This window comes from Canis lupus, chromosome 9, assembly GCF_003254725.2.
Source record: "Canis lupus dingo isolate Sandy chromosome 9, ASM325472v2, whole genome shotgun sequence".
NCBI lineage: Eukaryota > Metazoa > Chordata > Mammalia > Carnivora > Canidae > Canis > Canis lupus.
Genome location: NC_064251.1, coordinates 17,383,246 through 17,398,587, shown reverse-complemented (window position 1 = coordinate 17,398,587; position 15,342 = coordinate 17,383,246). Strand labels below are relative to the sequence as shown.

Below are 15,342 nucleotides of genomic sequence, written 5' to 3'. Positions count from 1 at the left end.
AGAATTGACAGTCTTGGGCTCTGAATTCATGAATATGGGATATATTCCCATGTAGGTATTCTATACTGTCTTAACAAAGTCTTATCATTTCCTCTACATAGGTCTTACATGTCTTATATTTGTTTCTATTTCTTTTTTCCTTTTTTTTTTTTTTTACTTATTATGGAAAACTAAATATACACAAAATAAAAGGTATACACAAAAAGCTTTTGTAATAAAAGCTCATGTACTCTCCTTGTAGCTGCAAATATTATCAATTCATGGCCTATCTTAGATTACCTATAATCCCACCCACTTGTCTACATCACTACCACCCATTCCCTTTAGAAAAGTTGTTGCTAAGTTACAAGAGTGTAGATACTCAAAACTAGTACCTTCATTATGAATTGTGGGCTTTGAAATAATAAACAGTACTTTGTCTCATGTAATGCTTTTGTCCTGACTTCTATCTTGTCAGAAAGCAAAATCACAGAACTTTCTTTTTGTTTGCATTTTTGCCTATAGGAAAAAAAATGTCTGAAAAGGCAGTTAATACTGGTTATTTCTGGTTAATGGGATTTTGTGGATTTTGTTGTACTTTGAGTATTTTTCCATATTGATTTAATTTTAATGGACTTTTTTCTAATAAAAATAATGAAGTTATTATCTTGAGGAGAAAAAATAGCAAAGTGATCCTCTTTCATATGTGTCAACTCAGTTTTCCTGAAAACGTATCACTTACCATTAGCTTCAGTCAATTCTAAAATCTTCTTAAATTCTTTCTTCTTTCTTAGAAAGGTCATTCATTTAGGGAATATAAATAATAGTGAAAGGGAACAGAAGGGAAGGGAGAAGAAATGGTTAGGAAATATCAGAAAGGGAGACAGAACATGAAGACTCCTAACGCTGGGAAACGAACTAGGGGTGGTGGAAGGGGAGGAGGGCGGGGGGTGGGGGTGAATGGGTGACGGGCACTGAGGGGGACACTTGACGGGATGAGCACTGGGTGTTATTCTGTATGTTGGCAAATTGAACACCAATAAAAAATAAATTATTAAAAAAAAGAAAGGTAAACTCCAAAATGCTGAAGACAAGTATTCAGATCCTCATAATTCATATTTTCATCTTTACTTTCATCAACGGCTTTAATGACATCAGTGAACACTAAAAATAAAGCAGTATGCTAACAAGTATTAAATATCAGTCAAGAGGGATCCCGGGTGGCTCAGCAGTTTAGCGCTTGCCTTTGGCCCAGGGCGTGATTCTGGAGTCCTGGGATCGAGTCCCGAATCGGGCTCCCTGTATGGAGGGAGGGATAATATATTTAATAATTCCTCTGCCTGGGTCTCTACCTCTCTCTCTCTGTCTCTCATGAATAAATAAAATCTTTAAAAAAATAAATATCAGTCAAAAAAGAAAACACCAATAGTAAGATGAATTTTAGTTCTAACACTAAGTTAACAAACATATAAAAGAGCTTCAGGAATGTTATGCAAAAAAAGAATTACCAGGATCTTTAATAATACTAAAAACTAATAAGGTAAAAAATCAGAGCCAAAAATATATTCTCCTTTACTACAGTCTCTGTATCTAAGGAAGTGCCAATTTAATTACAATTTAAATGCATAGGAATAAAAATATTATACAATTTCCCCCATTTAATTCTCTAATAACTTAAAATTTCCTAGTAATCTGTTTCTCAGTAGCAGAGACAGGAGTAGAAAATCTTCAATCTCATATGACATAAGGGGGAAAGGTTTTGTAGCAATACATGGCTCAGTCTTTGGTAAATTTATCCTAGTTTATCTTCTGTATATATAATTACTTGGAAATAACTATCCTACATGTCTTTTTAATATCTTGGACTATGTGTTTCACAAATCTGGGCAGTATTCCATCCATTGAATTTAAACAGATAATTTTTTACTGCAGTCAAAGCTTTCTTAAAATAACTTGCAAATATATAGAATTATTAAGGAGGTTGATAGATATGTGTGCATGTGTGATAAACTTTGGAACAAATTAAACTTAAGTAGACGTTTTCTAATAGGTGATTAGGATAGGTAAAATGAGGAAGCTGGGCAGTGGAAGGCATTAAAGCCATTATCAGGAGTTAACATTAGGAGTCACTGAAAATCATTATGGATTGCTAAACAAAGAAATAACAATCAAAATGATGTCTGAATTAGATGATTATTTAAAAGATGATTCTTATATATAAATACATACAACAAGATACATGTTCCTATCTTGTGAAATGAATTTTTAGGTGAAAGAAATTCTCACTTAAAAGTAAACAGATGACGAGTGACATCAGCAAGATCGTTGAACAAGAAGCCTCGGACCCTTCTTCCCTCAAATACACTGATTTAGTAGAAAATAAAAAATAAATTCCCTTTGTCACTAAAGAGGGCACTTGATGGGATGAATACGGGGGTTATACTATATGTTGGCAAACTGAATGTAAATATTTTTTAATAAAAAAAATAAATTCCCTTTGTGAGAAATCAGAAACTTAACTAAAAGGCTCTTAGACCCCAGGAGAAGGCAAAACCAGAGGCACTGAAGCTGGTAGGAAGATTTGGAACAACCTCCCGCAAAAGCTGGAGAGCCTGCCTCCAGCGCAGCACCATATGATCCAAAAATGCTCCCAGCTTCATCCATCCAGTAATGGTTCATACATCCAGCAATACAACTTTTCCAAAAGGCCTCCCCAGAAGACTGGCTTCTATCTTGCCAATCTCGGAACCCTGATGGGTCTAGCACAGCTAGCTGATTAGGTAGAAAAAAAGGTGGTGTGTTGAGCTGGTAGATGCAAGTGATCCTCCTGTCCGCTCAGCACAGAGTAGACAAAAATCCTAGCTTTTAGTTTCCCCCTGGAGAGGGAAAGAGTTTATCCATCCATCTAGCACATCAGCTTTTCAAGAACCAGCATCCGTCTTGCCACTCCTGGCCTCTGGGGAAGGAAAAAGTTGGTAGAGGCCCAGAGAATATCTGGCTGGGCTGATTGGTGTACAAGGACAGTATGTGAAGACCAGGAGGTGCTTTGTCTATTGCACAGACACCAACACAGAAAGTCCAAATGGAAATTTCACAATTAAAAAATACAATGACTGAAATGAAAAGCTTAGTGGTTGGACTCACCAGCTGAAGGGAAAAGAGAAAGAATCAATGAACTGAAAGACAGCAATAGAAATCACCCAGCGAACAACACTGAGAAAACTGATAATAAAATGAACAGTTTCAGGGACCTGTAGGCATATAAGAACAATCTAATGGGGCACCTGGGTGGCTCAGTTAGCTAAGCATCTGACTTTGGCTCAGGTTGTGATCTGAGGGTCCTGGGACCCTCACATGGGGCTCCCTACTCTGTGGGAAGTCTGCTTGTCCTTCTCCCTCTGTCCCTATCTACCCGCCCCACCCCCCCGCTCCTGTTTGCTCTCCGTCAAATAAATGTTTAAAAATCTTAAAAAAAAAAAAAAAGAACCTAAACCTAACATTTGCGTTCCAGAAGAAGAGAAAGAAACCATGGTTAAAGAGGTGCTCAAAGAAATAATGTTTAAACATTTCCCAAATTTTTAGATTTTTAGCAAGAGACTAACCTACAAATCCAAAAGAAAAAAAAAGTAAACCTTAAACACGTGACTAAAATCTAAAGAAATCCATATCAAGACACATCATAATTAAAGTTAAACTTCTAAAAACAAAGAAAAAATCTTGAAAGGGTCCAAGGAAAAACACTGTAGGGAAAGAAATCAATTTGAATTAAAGGATTTATATCAGAAACCATAGAAGCCATAATAAAGTGGCACAATACTTTTCAAGTACTGAAAGGAAAGTACTACCAACCTAAGATCCCATACTCAGAAAAAATATTCTTCAGGAATGAAAAGGAAATCAGGATGTTCTCAGATGAAAGAAAACTAAGATAATTTGCTGCCAGTAAACCTATGAATGGCTAAAGTTCTAACAGAAAGGAAAGGATAAAAGAAAGAACTCTTGAATGTTAGGAAGGAAGAAAAAAAATGGTAAGCCAAAATATGGGTAAATATAGTGTGTTTTGTTCTCTTGAATTTTTTTAATCAAGTTAAATGGTAGAAACAAAAATTATAATACTGCCCAATGTGGTTTTAAATATATGTAGAGAAAATATTTAAGACAGTTATATCACAAATGGGGGAGGAATGTAAAAGGAAATAAGGCTTCTGTATTTCACTTGAACTCGTAAAATGATGGCATCAGTAGACCGTGGTAAATTATGCTTATATAATGTAATACCTGGAGCAACAACTTAAAAAGCTTCACTTTTTAAGTGTACACTTTAAGATATACTCTGAAACACTACAAATAAATCAAAATGGAATTCTAAAAATGGGCAAAAGAGTTGAATATATATTTCACCAAAGATATATGAATGGCTAGTAAGCATGTACAAATATACTTGACATTATTAGTCATTAGGGCAATGTAAAATAAAACCATAGTGAAATTCCACTATGTATTTATTATAATGGCTATAAACAAAAAGATAATATCAAGTGTTGATAAGGATATGAAGAAACTAGAATTTTCATACATTGCTGACCATAAACTCTGGAAAACAGTTTGCCAATTTTATTAAAAGCAAAACATGAATTTACCACACATACTAGCAATTATTCTCCTAGGAATCTATCCAAGAGAAATACAAACATATTTCTGGTATGTTTAATTTCAGCAATATTCATACTAGTCCCAAATGGCAAATAAGAAATGTCCATGAACTGGTGAACCATCAATAAAGTATATCCATAAAATATAATTTGGATTTACTTAGTAATAAAAAGGAATGAACCACTGATACATACAACATGAATTAGCCTCAAAAAAAAAAAGTGAAGGAAATCAGGCACAAAAGACCACATGTTATATGATTTTGTTTATATTAAATGTATTAAAAAGAGAGGCAAATTTATACAGATAGAAAGGAGACAAGTAAGGCACCTACATGGCTCAGTTGGTTAAGCATCTGCCTTTGGCTCAGGTCATGATCTCAGGGTTCTGGATTTGAACCCTGAGTCAGGGAGTCTGCTTCTCCCTGTCCCTTTGCCTCTCCCCTACTGTTCACCCATACCCATACTCTCTCTCTCTCTCTCAAATAAAAAAATAAAATCTTTAAAAAAAAGTCAGTAAGTAGTTGTCTGGGATGTAGGTAAAGATTTAACTGCAAATGGCCAAGAGATAATTTTAGGAATGGTGGAAATATTATAAAAAATGGACTATGTCCACTTCTGGTCCAATTTCCAAAGAACTGAAGGCAGCAGCTCAAAGAGATATTTGCATACCCACATTCACAGTAGCACTAATCACAACTGCCAAGAGGTTGAAGTAACATAAGTGTATATTAATGAATGAATGAACAAATAAAATATGGTATACGCATGCAATGGAATATTAGCATGAAAAGGGAAGGAAATTCTGACATATGCTACAACACAGATGAATCTTGAGGGTATTATGATAAATGAAATAAGCCATTCATGAAAAGACAAATACTGTGTGATTCCACTTAAATATCTGGAGTGGGCAAAATTCACAGAAACAGAAAGTAGAATGATGGCTGCCAGAAGATAGAGGGACAAAGATGGGTAGGTGTAGTTTAATGGGTATAGTTTCAGTTTTGCAAGATGAAGAAGTTCTGGAGATTGGCTGTACAACAATGTGAATATACTTAACATTATTGAACTGTAACTTACAAATGGTTAAGATGGCAATTTTTTATGTTATGTGTTAAATACCACGATTAAAAATAAATTTTAAAAATGATATAATGGGGAAATGGTTGGAGGAAATTAGCTGTGACCAAGATATTAACTCACAAAACAGCAATGAAACAATGACTAAGTTGGTGAATAAATTATTGTATGGTGAAGCATTCAAGAAATTGATTTGATAATAGTGCCTTTAAGAAATCCAGACGCTGGGGATCCCTGGGTGGCGCAATGGTTTGGCGCCTGCCGTTGGCCCAGGGCGCGATCCTGGAGACCTGGGATCGAGTCCCACATCCGGCTCCCTGCATGGAGCCTGCTTCTCCCTCTGCCTGTGTCTCTGCCTCTCTCTGTCTCTCTCTGTGACTATCAAAAAAAAAAAAAAGAAAGAAATCCAGACACTTAAGCACTTGCATTCATCAGAAATGACAAATGATAATTTTTTAAAATATTTATTTATTTATTTATTTATTTATTTATTTATTTATTTATTTATTTATTTATTTATGATAGTCACAGAGAGAGAGAGAGAGAGAGAGAGAGAGGCAGAGACAGAAGCAGGCTCCAAGCACCGGGAGCCCGATGTGGGATTCGATCCCGCGTCTCCAGGATCGCGCCCTGGGCCAAAAGCAGGCGCCAAACCGCTGCGCCACCCAGGGATCCCCGACAAATGATAATTTACCTTTAAATATGAGACTCTTGGGACACCTGGGTGGTTCAGTGGTTGAGCATCTGCCTTCCACTCAGGTCATGATCCAGGGGTCCTGGGATGAGTCCCACATCAGGCTCCCCACAGAGAGCCTGCTTCTCCCTCTGTCTATGTCTCTGCCTCTCTCTCTCTGTCTCTCATGAATAAATAAAATCTTTTTTAAAAAATGAGACTCTTCATCCAGGTATAAGAGAAAATCTCTTCCTTTGGATTAATTTTTCCTTATCTGAGAAATCTTTTGGGAAGAGACAAAAAGCTTATCTTTCTTTTTAGCATAGGAATAAATAAAAGGAAATAAAAACAACAAGCCTTATCTTTCATTTCTTTTAATCTTGCTGAAAAATATTTAATTATTTGTATAAAAAAATAAAATCATTGCAAGCAAAAAATTTTAAAGACTTAATTGTGGTGATGGTTGCATGACTATAAATTTCATAAAAATTGCACGCGTGAATTATATGTGTATAATTACACCTCAATAGAATCGTTTTTAGAAGCACTCTAAAACAAAGGTAAATCAAAACAGTGTTTCATTCAAACATGTTCCTTATAAAAATTAAATCAAATCCCCAATAAATTGCTATGATGGAATCATTACCTATTTGATCTCCTCATAATCTTACTATTACTGTACATTTATGTAGTACATTATAATGTTTAAAATCCACATAACAACTCTGTGAGGTAAACAAGTTAGCTATTATTACCTTGATAGAGTAAGTTTTTAAAAAACTGGCAAATGGCTTGCCTGAAGATTTCAGGACTATTAAGTATCTATCTGAAAAGCAAGCTTAGTTCAGTTGAACTTCTTTTCAACCTAACTGCTTCTTTCCTCCAAATCATTTTAAAATGGGATCCCTGGGTGGCGCAGTGGTTTGGCGCCTGCCTTTGGCCCAGGGCGCGATCCTGGACACCCAGGATCGAATCCCACATCAGGCTCCCAGTGCATGGAGCCTGCTTCTCCCTCTGCCTGTGTCTCTGCCTCTCTCTCTCTCTCTCTCTGTGACTATCATAAGAAAAAAAAAAATAAATAAAAATAAAATGATTTGAATTTTGATATGATACTTGAACTCTTTGATAACATTTAGGAAGACTTTGCTCCACAGAGAGAGCACTCATAAAGTCATCTAACTTCACCATTCCACTTTCTGTAAAGTTGTGTTTTGGCATAAAAGGTAAATTCATATTTTAATACAACTAGGAAAGAATTACTTCTCTTTTATTTCATCATCATCCTATTGAAACTTCATATCTTGTCTCCCTAGATGAGTCTTTCTTAATTAGGTCAGCTCATTTCAACAATTACTCAACAACTTTTAAATATCTATTATAAAGTGCAATGGACTGCGTTAGGTACTTGATATAGAAAAAAAAAGAAAAGTGCCCATATAGACGGACCATGAGAAATTTGAGTCTATTTTACACCATCATGAAAATTCAGTCAATATGCACAAGGTGCATCAAGCTCCCTTGACAATACTAACCAATCCTTTAGAGACCCAAGTGTCCCTCCTCTCTACCCCTAGTATCCAGCTGATCCAAATAACTACCTATTTTTAGATACAAACATTCCATCAGTGATCATGCTAGTCCATTAGTGACAGAAAGGGCTCAATAATTGTAACAGCACCTATTCCTTAGATTTTTAAAAAGTCAAATCTTTTCTATTTGCCTTAGCTAGGACATTTTGCCCAGGTTCTAAAAATTCATTTCTAACATATTCCCAAGTCTGTCTCTTCCCAAAATGTTGCCTCTGACCTCTCCTCAACTGAACTTCTGCTGTGGACAATTCTTACTAAATGATAAAACAACTCTCTAATACAAAGCCTTTCCTAAAAACTTAAACTCTCAATCGCTTCTCAGCCTTTGGCTAAGATCAAGTGTAAAAACTTAAACTCTGCCTTAAATTTAGGCTGGTAACTGAGATATGCCATTTAACATCTAGATACTAACTGCTTGCCTTTTGTTTAAGTATCCCTAGCCCTAAATTCCTAGCTGTAGCACTCTTCCATTTTGGAATCTCCAATTCTTTCTTCTTGGGTCCTTAGGCTAATTGCTTAGAGATCCCTGTACCCCTTGAATATTGTGGTCTTACTGCCTGAACCTCCCTATAATTGGATCAGGCTTCCCTTAGCTAGGGATAATCATGGAGTCTTACATAAACAATTCTGAGGTACAAAAGGCCTAGCTCCTCCAAACCAACACATTAGATCAGACTTTCCAGGAACTACTTTCCTCTTCCTCTTCCTCCTCCTCTTCTTCTTTCTTTTTTCTTCTCCTTCTTCTCCTCCTTTCTTCTTCTCCTCCTCTTCCTCCAACCTCCTTCTTCTTCTACTACTACTACTACTTTCTATCTTTATACCTGTTCTTTTAGAATCTTCTTTAATATAGCCCATTCTGTTCTTATCCTAGTTGAGAGAACTTACTCAATCATTTAATACTATCCCATAAAAGTATCTAATTTTCTCAAAAAGTTTGGCATTATCAGTCTCACCATTTTGAGTAGTGTCTGTCACAATCTTCTTGAACTCTTTGATAAAGTAATTCCTATCAAAGGCAAAATGGATTGAAGTTCTTCTGCAGCAATGTAATTTTGTTGGAGTTTATTGATAGCTTTGTAGATGTTTTCTAAATATACAAAATGTAGAGGACTACTCAGAAACAGAATTTATGTGTCTTAAGCAATGATTAGTATCCAAAATCTTTATGTAGTAATCAGAAAGAAAGTTTTATCTACTTATTATCATCTCATAGGACTTTTTTCATATTTCTGTTGTAGCTTACATTATACCTAAATACTTCCCTTATAGCTCTCAAACAGAAAACAATCTTGAAGGTTGTTTTTTTAAAATTTAAATTGAATTAGCCAACATTCTATAAACATTTATAAACTATTTGTTTGGAGGAACAGCCTGTTCAAGTGGCCCAGCCAATACTGCTTGGTTCTGATTAGAACATAATGAATGGGCTCAGGACATCAAAATATCAAGGTGTTCAAATTCTAGAATTCTAAATAAAAAATGAGAGTTCTTCCCCTTCTCATCACTTTAGTCTATCGTGCTTTCAGTTCACAATCTTCAAAATCATAAGATTTTATTTATTTAAAGATTCTATCTATTTATTCATGAAAGACAGAGAGAGAGGCAGAGACATAGGCAGAGGGAGGAGAAGCTGGCTCCATGCAGGAGCCCAATAAGGGACTCGATCCTGAAACTCTAGGATCACGCTCTGAACCGAAGGCAGATATTCAACCACTGAGCCACCCAGGTGTCCCCAAATCATAAAATTTTAGCAGATACACATGGCTATGATGATCCCTGTAATATCACACACTAAGATGGACATAATATCACTTCAGTGGTATTCCAGCCAAAAATGCATAACCTGAACTTATTCATGAAGAATACAAGGAAAACTACAAATGAGGGACATTATACAAAATAACTAGTCAATACTCTTCAAAAGTGTCATGGTCATGAAATCATCCCAGATTGGAGGAGATTAAGGACACATGACAACTCAATGTAATGTATGATCCTGGATGAAACCTTGAACCAGAAAAAGGACATTTATGGACCAAATGAAAAAAATTGAATATGGTTTCAGAATAGTAAATATTATATCACCATAAATTTATTGGTTTTGTACATTTACTGTGATTATATCAGATCTTAACACCTGGGAAAACTAGATGAAAAATATATAGGGATGTCTTTACCTTTGTATAATTATTATGATTTTAAAGCTATTTTAAAATGAAAAGCTAAAAATGTTTTAAAAATGTAAATCAAGTGACAGTCATATTTCATAGATGCTCAATTACCATCAATTTATTTTGAGAAGTTATACCAGATAAACTATTTCATACTTCTCTACATATGGAACATTAAGTATGGCAATGGTAGGTGATTTGATTTTAGTGACACCAGGAAGATAGATAACCATTTTATTCCACAATCTTCTACTCACTGGCTAAATGCCTGTTCTTCCATTATTCCTTTAACGAGGGTTCTAATTCTTCCTGGAATATAAAAAACTCAGAAATAGGAATAAGGCACAGAGTAATAGTAGTGCATTAGTAAAGGAATCAGAATGAAAATCTGATTGTGCCTCCTTAATAGAACACACTTTTTCAAATGAGTTATTGTAATATGCATTATTGTATAAGAATCACTAATATTTCGCTAAGCACTAATTTAACAATCCATGTAATATGAAATGCAATAAAAAGGTCACTAGTTTCTTTAAAGAAAATAAACTTAACTTCAGTCAAGGACTAAAGGAAGGAGAATTTAAGTTCCATACGTACTATTTCTGTAATAGAGGTACCACAGAAGGAAGAAAACACATATTGATTGGGAACTATTGCTCATCTTTGAAGAAGACCATAAAGCCCTGATGAGCTGAGATATATAATATTAATTTTCTCTTGATATTCCCACATCCATAAGAAATAATATCTGAAGTATTATTATATTATACTGGATATGGATAGCATATATTTAAGTTATGGAATCTGAGCAAAAATTTCACATAGACTTCTTACATACTTGGTTAAATAAACTGTAAAATAAGCATTTCCAAAAGACTACAGGTCCTCTCTTTTCTTGAACTTGAGTGAGTCCAATTAATCACTGAATCAGCTTCTTGGTCAAAGTTAGGCATCTGAAAAAGGGAGCATCTGGAAAGGCACAATCACCAAAACCACAGTTTATATGCGTTGGCCTACAGACCAGAAGTCATGGTTACTCAAAAGTACTGACAATTGAAATGCATACAATTATCTAATAACTGATTGATTCAGTATGTTTCTCTGATGATTCAAGAATTCAAGGACCTAGATTTTGACTTACATACATGATACTAACCCAGAGCATTCATTGCAGTTTTTTCCTTTGATGAAACCTGTTTTAGGGGGCTGGAATGCCTTCTCACAGTTGGCTTCTGAAGTTTGGGGATACTAAATGTATCACTTTTATCCAGAGACTTTTTGAGGCTTGTAATACTCTTCAAGTTATGTGGTATAGACTTTGAGTCATGAATTTCAATCTTCTCTGAACTTTTCTTAAAGCTTATGCCATCCTTTGAATATAGTTCCTGGAATCCTATATTGCTGCTATCAACCTCACTTAGGAATTTTTTTATTTGCAAAGGATTTTTTGATCTTCTAAATTCAAGGTAATCATTATCCTCTATAATTTTATGGTATTGGAGGTGTTTTCTACTTAACTTTGGGAATAATGATGGTTCAAATGGTCTGGAAGATAAAATGTTTTTCTTCCTATATTGTAGATAGCATTCTGATATATTTGATAACTTTCTGTTAGAAGTAGATTTGTCCAGGGCTTGACCATTCCGTAACTGCTAAGCAAGAGAAACATATTTAATTGTTTAATTTACCTGTACAATTTGAAATAGTTTTTTAAAAATATTAACTAAGTTCTCATGAAAACTATTCAAGAAATTATCAATTGCTTAAATAAATAAAACAAAGTTAACATGTAAAAAAAAAACAGAAATGAAAACCAAAAATGAACAATAATATATTGACTAGGTTAAATATAATCTTCTGGTTTGATATATTTAAATTCTTCCATCCTAAAATTACACTAAATCAAAGCGATAGGTTCCTAAAGCACATAGTTCTCATTCCCCACTCTTTGCCAATTTTGAAAGATAATAGGCTGATATGTCAATACAGCTACAAATCCCTTAGTTATGAGCATACCAAACTACAAGGAAGTTGTAGTGGGGAAATTTTTATCTTTAAATCAGAGTACAAATATTTACTCTTCTAAAGATACTTAGTAGTTGTGAGGGAAAAATAGCTTTATATATAAAATAAAATCTTTAGAAAAATATTAATACAATGTCCCACTGGAGCTTCAATTATAAAGTCCGCTTGATGGCTCTGAATAGTACGTTATATTTGAATAACACATTTAAAAGTATTTCAAGTGTTATAATATTTGATCCTCAAAACAACCCTATGAGATCAAGATGTTATAAAATCAAAGAAAAACAAGAAACTTCAATAGAGTAGCAGTAAAATCTTGACTATGAAGTCATTTCACTTAGAGAAAATAGAAAGTTTCTTAGTTTAGTTTGTGTTAGAATGAACAAGTAAAGGAAAATATTTGGATTCTAAATGTCTGGAAATGCTTTTCTGAAATTAATTCTTTTTTTTAAGTTGACATATAACATTGTATTAGTTTTAAGAGTAAAAAGTTTAGAAATCATCTCTAAGATCTATCAAAAAGAAACAGGCGAGTGAATGGGTAAAAAAATAAGATAAAATCTTTGACACTTCTGCTTTGGACTAAGACAATGTGATAGGGAACAACTTTATCCTCAAACCTTAAATAACTAAAAAATTGGATAAGTTATGTGAAAAAAATCATTTTCAGGCATTGGACAATAAGCAGCATAGGACTAAGTAATCCTTTAAAAAAGAGAAACAAACCAGCTGGGAATCCTACAGCTGTATCAGCTTACTGTCTAGAAGGAGTTTCTTTTTCTTTTTCTTTTTTTTAGAAGGAGTTTCTAACTGTAGCATAGGAAAAGTAAAACCTGAATAGAGCCCGCTGGTTTGAATGAGTAGAGGAAACAGAGATAAGAGACCAATAAGGCCAGAGTCTAAAATGTGGGAGTAGAGTGCCAAAAAAGAGAGAACTGCTGAGTTCTGGAGATTACCATTAACTCTTTGAGTATTAATTTGCACATACATGAGAAGATACTACTCAAGGACATGGAAAAAATTACCAGGAAATTGTAGGTAGAACAATTCCTATAGCTCACTGATAATTGAGAATGATTTATGATCCCATTAGCCAGAGCGGAAAGATCTCATAATACATGGGGCATCCAGTAAACTCATCCAAAGAATGCTGCCTTAGAAGCAGGTTGATTTTGGCTCAGGTCATGATCTCAGGGTCATAAAATCGAGCCCCACTTTATACTCCATGCTGGGTATGGAGCCTGCTTAGAATTCTCTCCCCCTTTTCCTCTGCCCTTCTCCCTCATCTCCCTCTTTAAATAAACAAATAAATACAATATTTAAAATCAAGCAAATAAATAAGACTATTATTAATTCAAAGAGGGAAAGGTTTGCACAAAAAAGGGAAAGTAGGGCAGCCCCGGTGGTGCAGCAGTTTAGTGCCGCCTGCAGCCCAGGGTGTGATCCTGGAGAACCTGGATCAAGTCCCACGGCAGGCTCTCTGTGTGATGCCTGCTTCTTCCTCTGCCTGTGTCTGCCTCTCTGTCTCTATGAATAAATAAATAAAATCTTTTTTTTTAAAAAAGGGAAAGTAATCACAAGATACCTACTAAATGGCTCAGCTATGAGTAGTGTTTACATAAACATTTTAGCATAAACATTGAATTAAAACTTAATCAAATTACCATATAACTATATTGGCAGCATGGGTAAGTATATGAAGAGTAAGTGGTTGTGGTGGGGACAGGGAAGATGAAACAGAGCTAAATTCCTATTTTTCATTTTAGGAACTTCACTACATCTACCCCAAATTTTAAAAATCAACAAGTAACAATACAAATATGTTATTTACAGTCACTAAGCAACTATCAAGTAATCATTAAAACATTTAAAATGTTTGTTTTTTGGAGAAGCTGAGGAAAGGATCAGGTGAGAGAGTGCTTTATTTGTAGTAAAATTATATACATAAATAATCTTGATGAAAGGATATCTGGAAAGAATAAGGAATGTCATGATGTGCAATAGGAAGAGATTTAAAGAATAAGGAATGTCATGATGTGCAATAGGAAGAGATTTAAAAAACATACTTAATGAAGAAAAACTGAACTAAATCATGAATGATAGTGAAGAATGTACTAAAAATTTTTTAACTGTTGGGCAGCCCGGGTGGCTAGGTGGTTTAGCGCTGCCTTCAGCCCAGAGCCTGATCCTGGAGACCTGGGATTGAGTCCCACGTCGGCCTCCCTGCATGGAGCTTCTCCCTCTGCCTGTGTCTCTACCTCTCTCTCTCTCTGTGTCTCTCCCTCTGCCTGTGTCTCTACCTCTCTCTCTCTGTGTCTCTCATGAATAAATAAATAAAATCTTAAAAAGAAATTTTTTTTTAACTGTCAATGTCAGGATGTCAGAATGACCCACAAATTGCAAATATTATCTTTTTTCAGTTTACTACTTTGTTTTGAAGTTTACTTTGTGTTGCAAAATATTAAGGGAAAGATAAAAGTAAAAAATCATAAGATAGTTGTATAACCAATTTTAATTAGGTATATTTAGAGTATTAACCTTTTTATTTCCCTAATTTGAGAGTTAGAGCAATGATTCTAGAGAACCTATAAATTAGGGCTTAATTTAAAGACAATTTATTTATAAACAAAATTTGTTTAGCATCAAGAGCTCACTTACAAAAATCCTCATACTGGTGCTGTAGTTCATCCAAAGTAAATACAATATCTCTAATATCCGCCCTGTGGTTACCTGTAATAAGTTCAAATTTTGTATTTCTTTTTTGAACACAAAAATTACTTTCATCCTATTATAATATAAAAACAACACAAAAATGTTTGGAAGGATGAGTGGAGGGCCAGCTATTACAGGTTTTGAATAATATCTGGAATTGTGAGTTAATAACTCAGTACACACTGAAACATAAGACTAAGACCATTATTTTCTTTTCTCCTTAATAAAAGAGTTTTCCATCAAAAGAAATTAAGTCACATTTTAAGCCCCAAAGCTAGGTAAAATCAGGATAATATTTAATAAATAGTTTCTGGAGAGTTTTCCATAGGTGGAATTTCCTCACTAGATCATGAGCTCTTCAAGAGCAGAGGATGTGTCATTTGTTTCACCAATGCCTAGCAAAATATCCACTTCCCAACACTTAGAAATTATTTTTGAATGAGTAAAATAGACTGAAG

General features: G+C 34.6%; 1 protein-coding gene across 1 annotated transcript in view; it reads right to left on the bottom strand.

The window, feature by feature from the left end:
* The window catches only part of EFCAB13 (EF-hand calcium binding domain 13), a 75,819-nt gene that overhangs the window by 28,168 nt on the left and 32,309 nt on the right, over window positions 1-15,342 (bottom strand). The window contains 8 exon segments of the mRNA XM_049113766.1: window positions 722-765; window positions 1,044-1,162; window positions 7,501-7,583; window positions 8,930-8,971; window positions 8,974-9,063; window positions 11,304-11,796; window positions 13,109-13,110; window positions 14,831-14,902. Coding sequence (XP_048969723.1) covers window positions 722-765; window positions 1,044-1,162; window positions 7,501-7,583; window positions 8,930-8,971; window positions 8,974-9,063; window positions 11,304-11,796; window positions 13,109-13,110; window positions 14,831-14,902 — 945 coding nt within the window.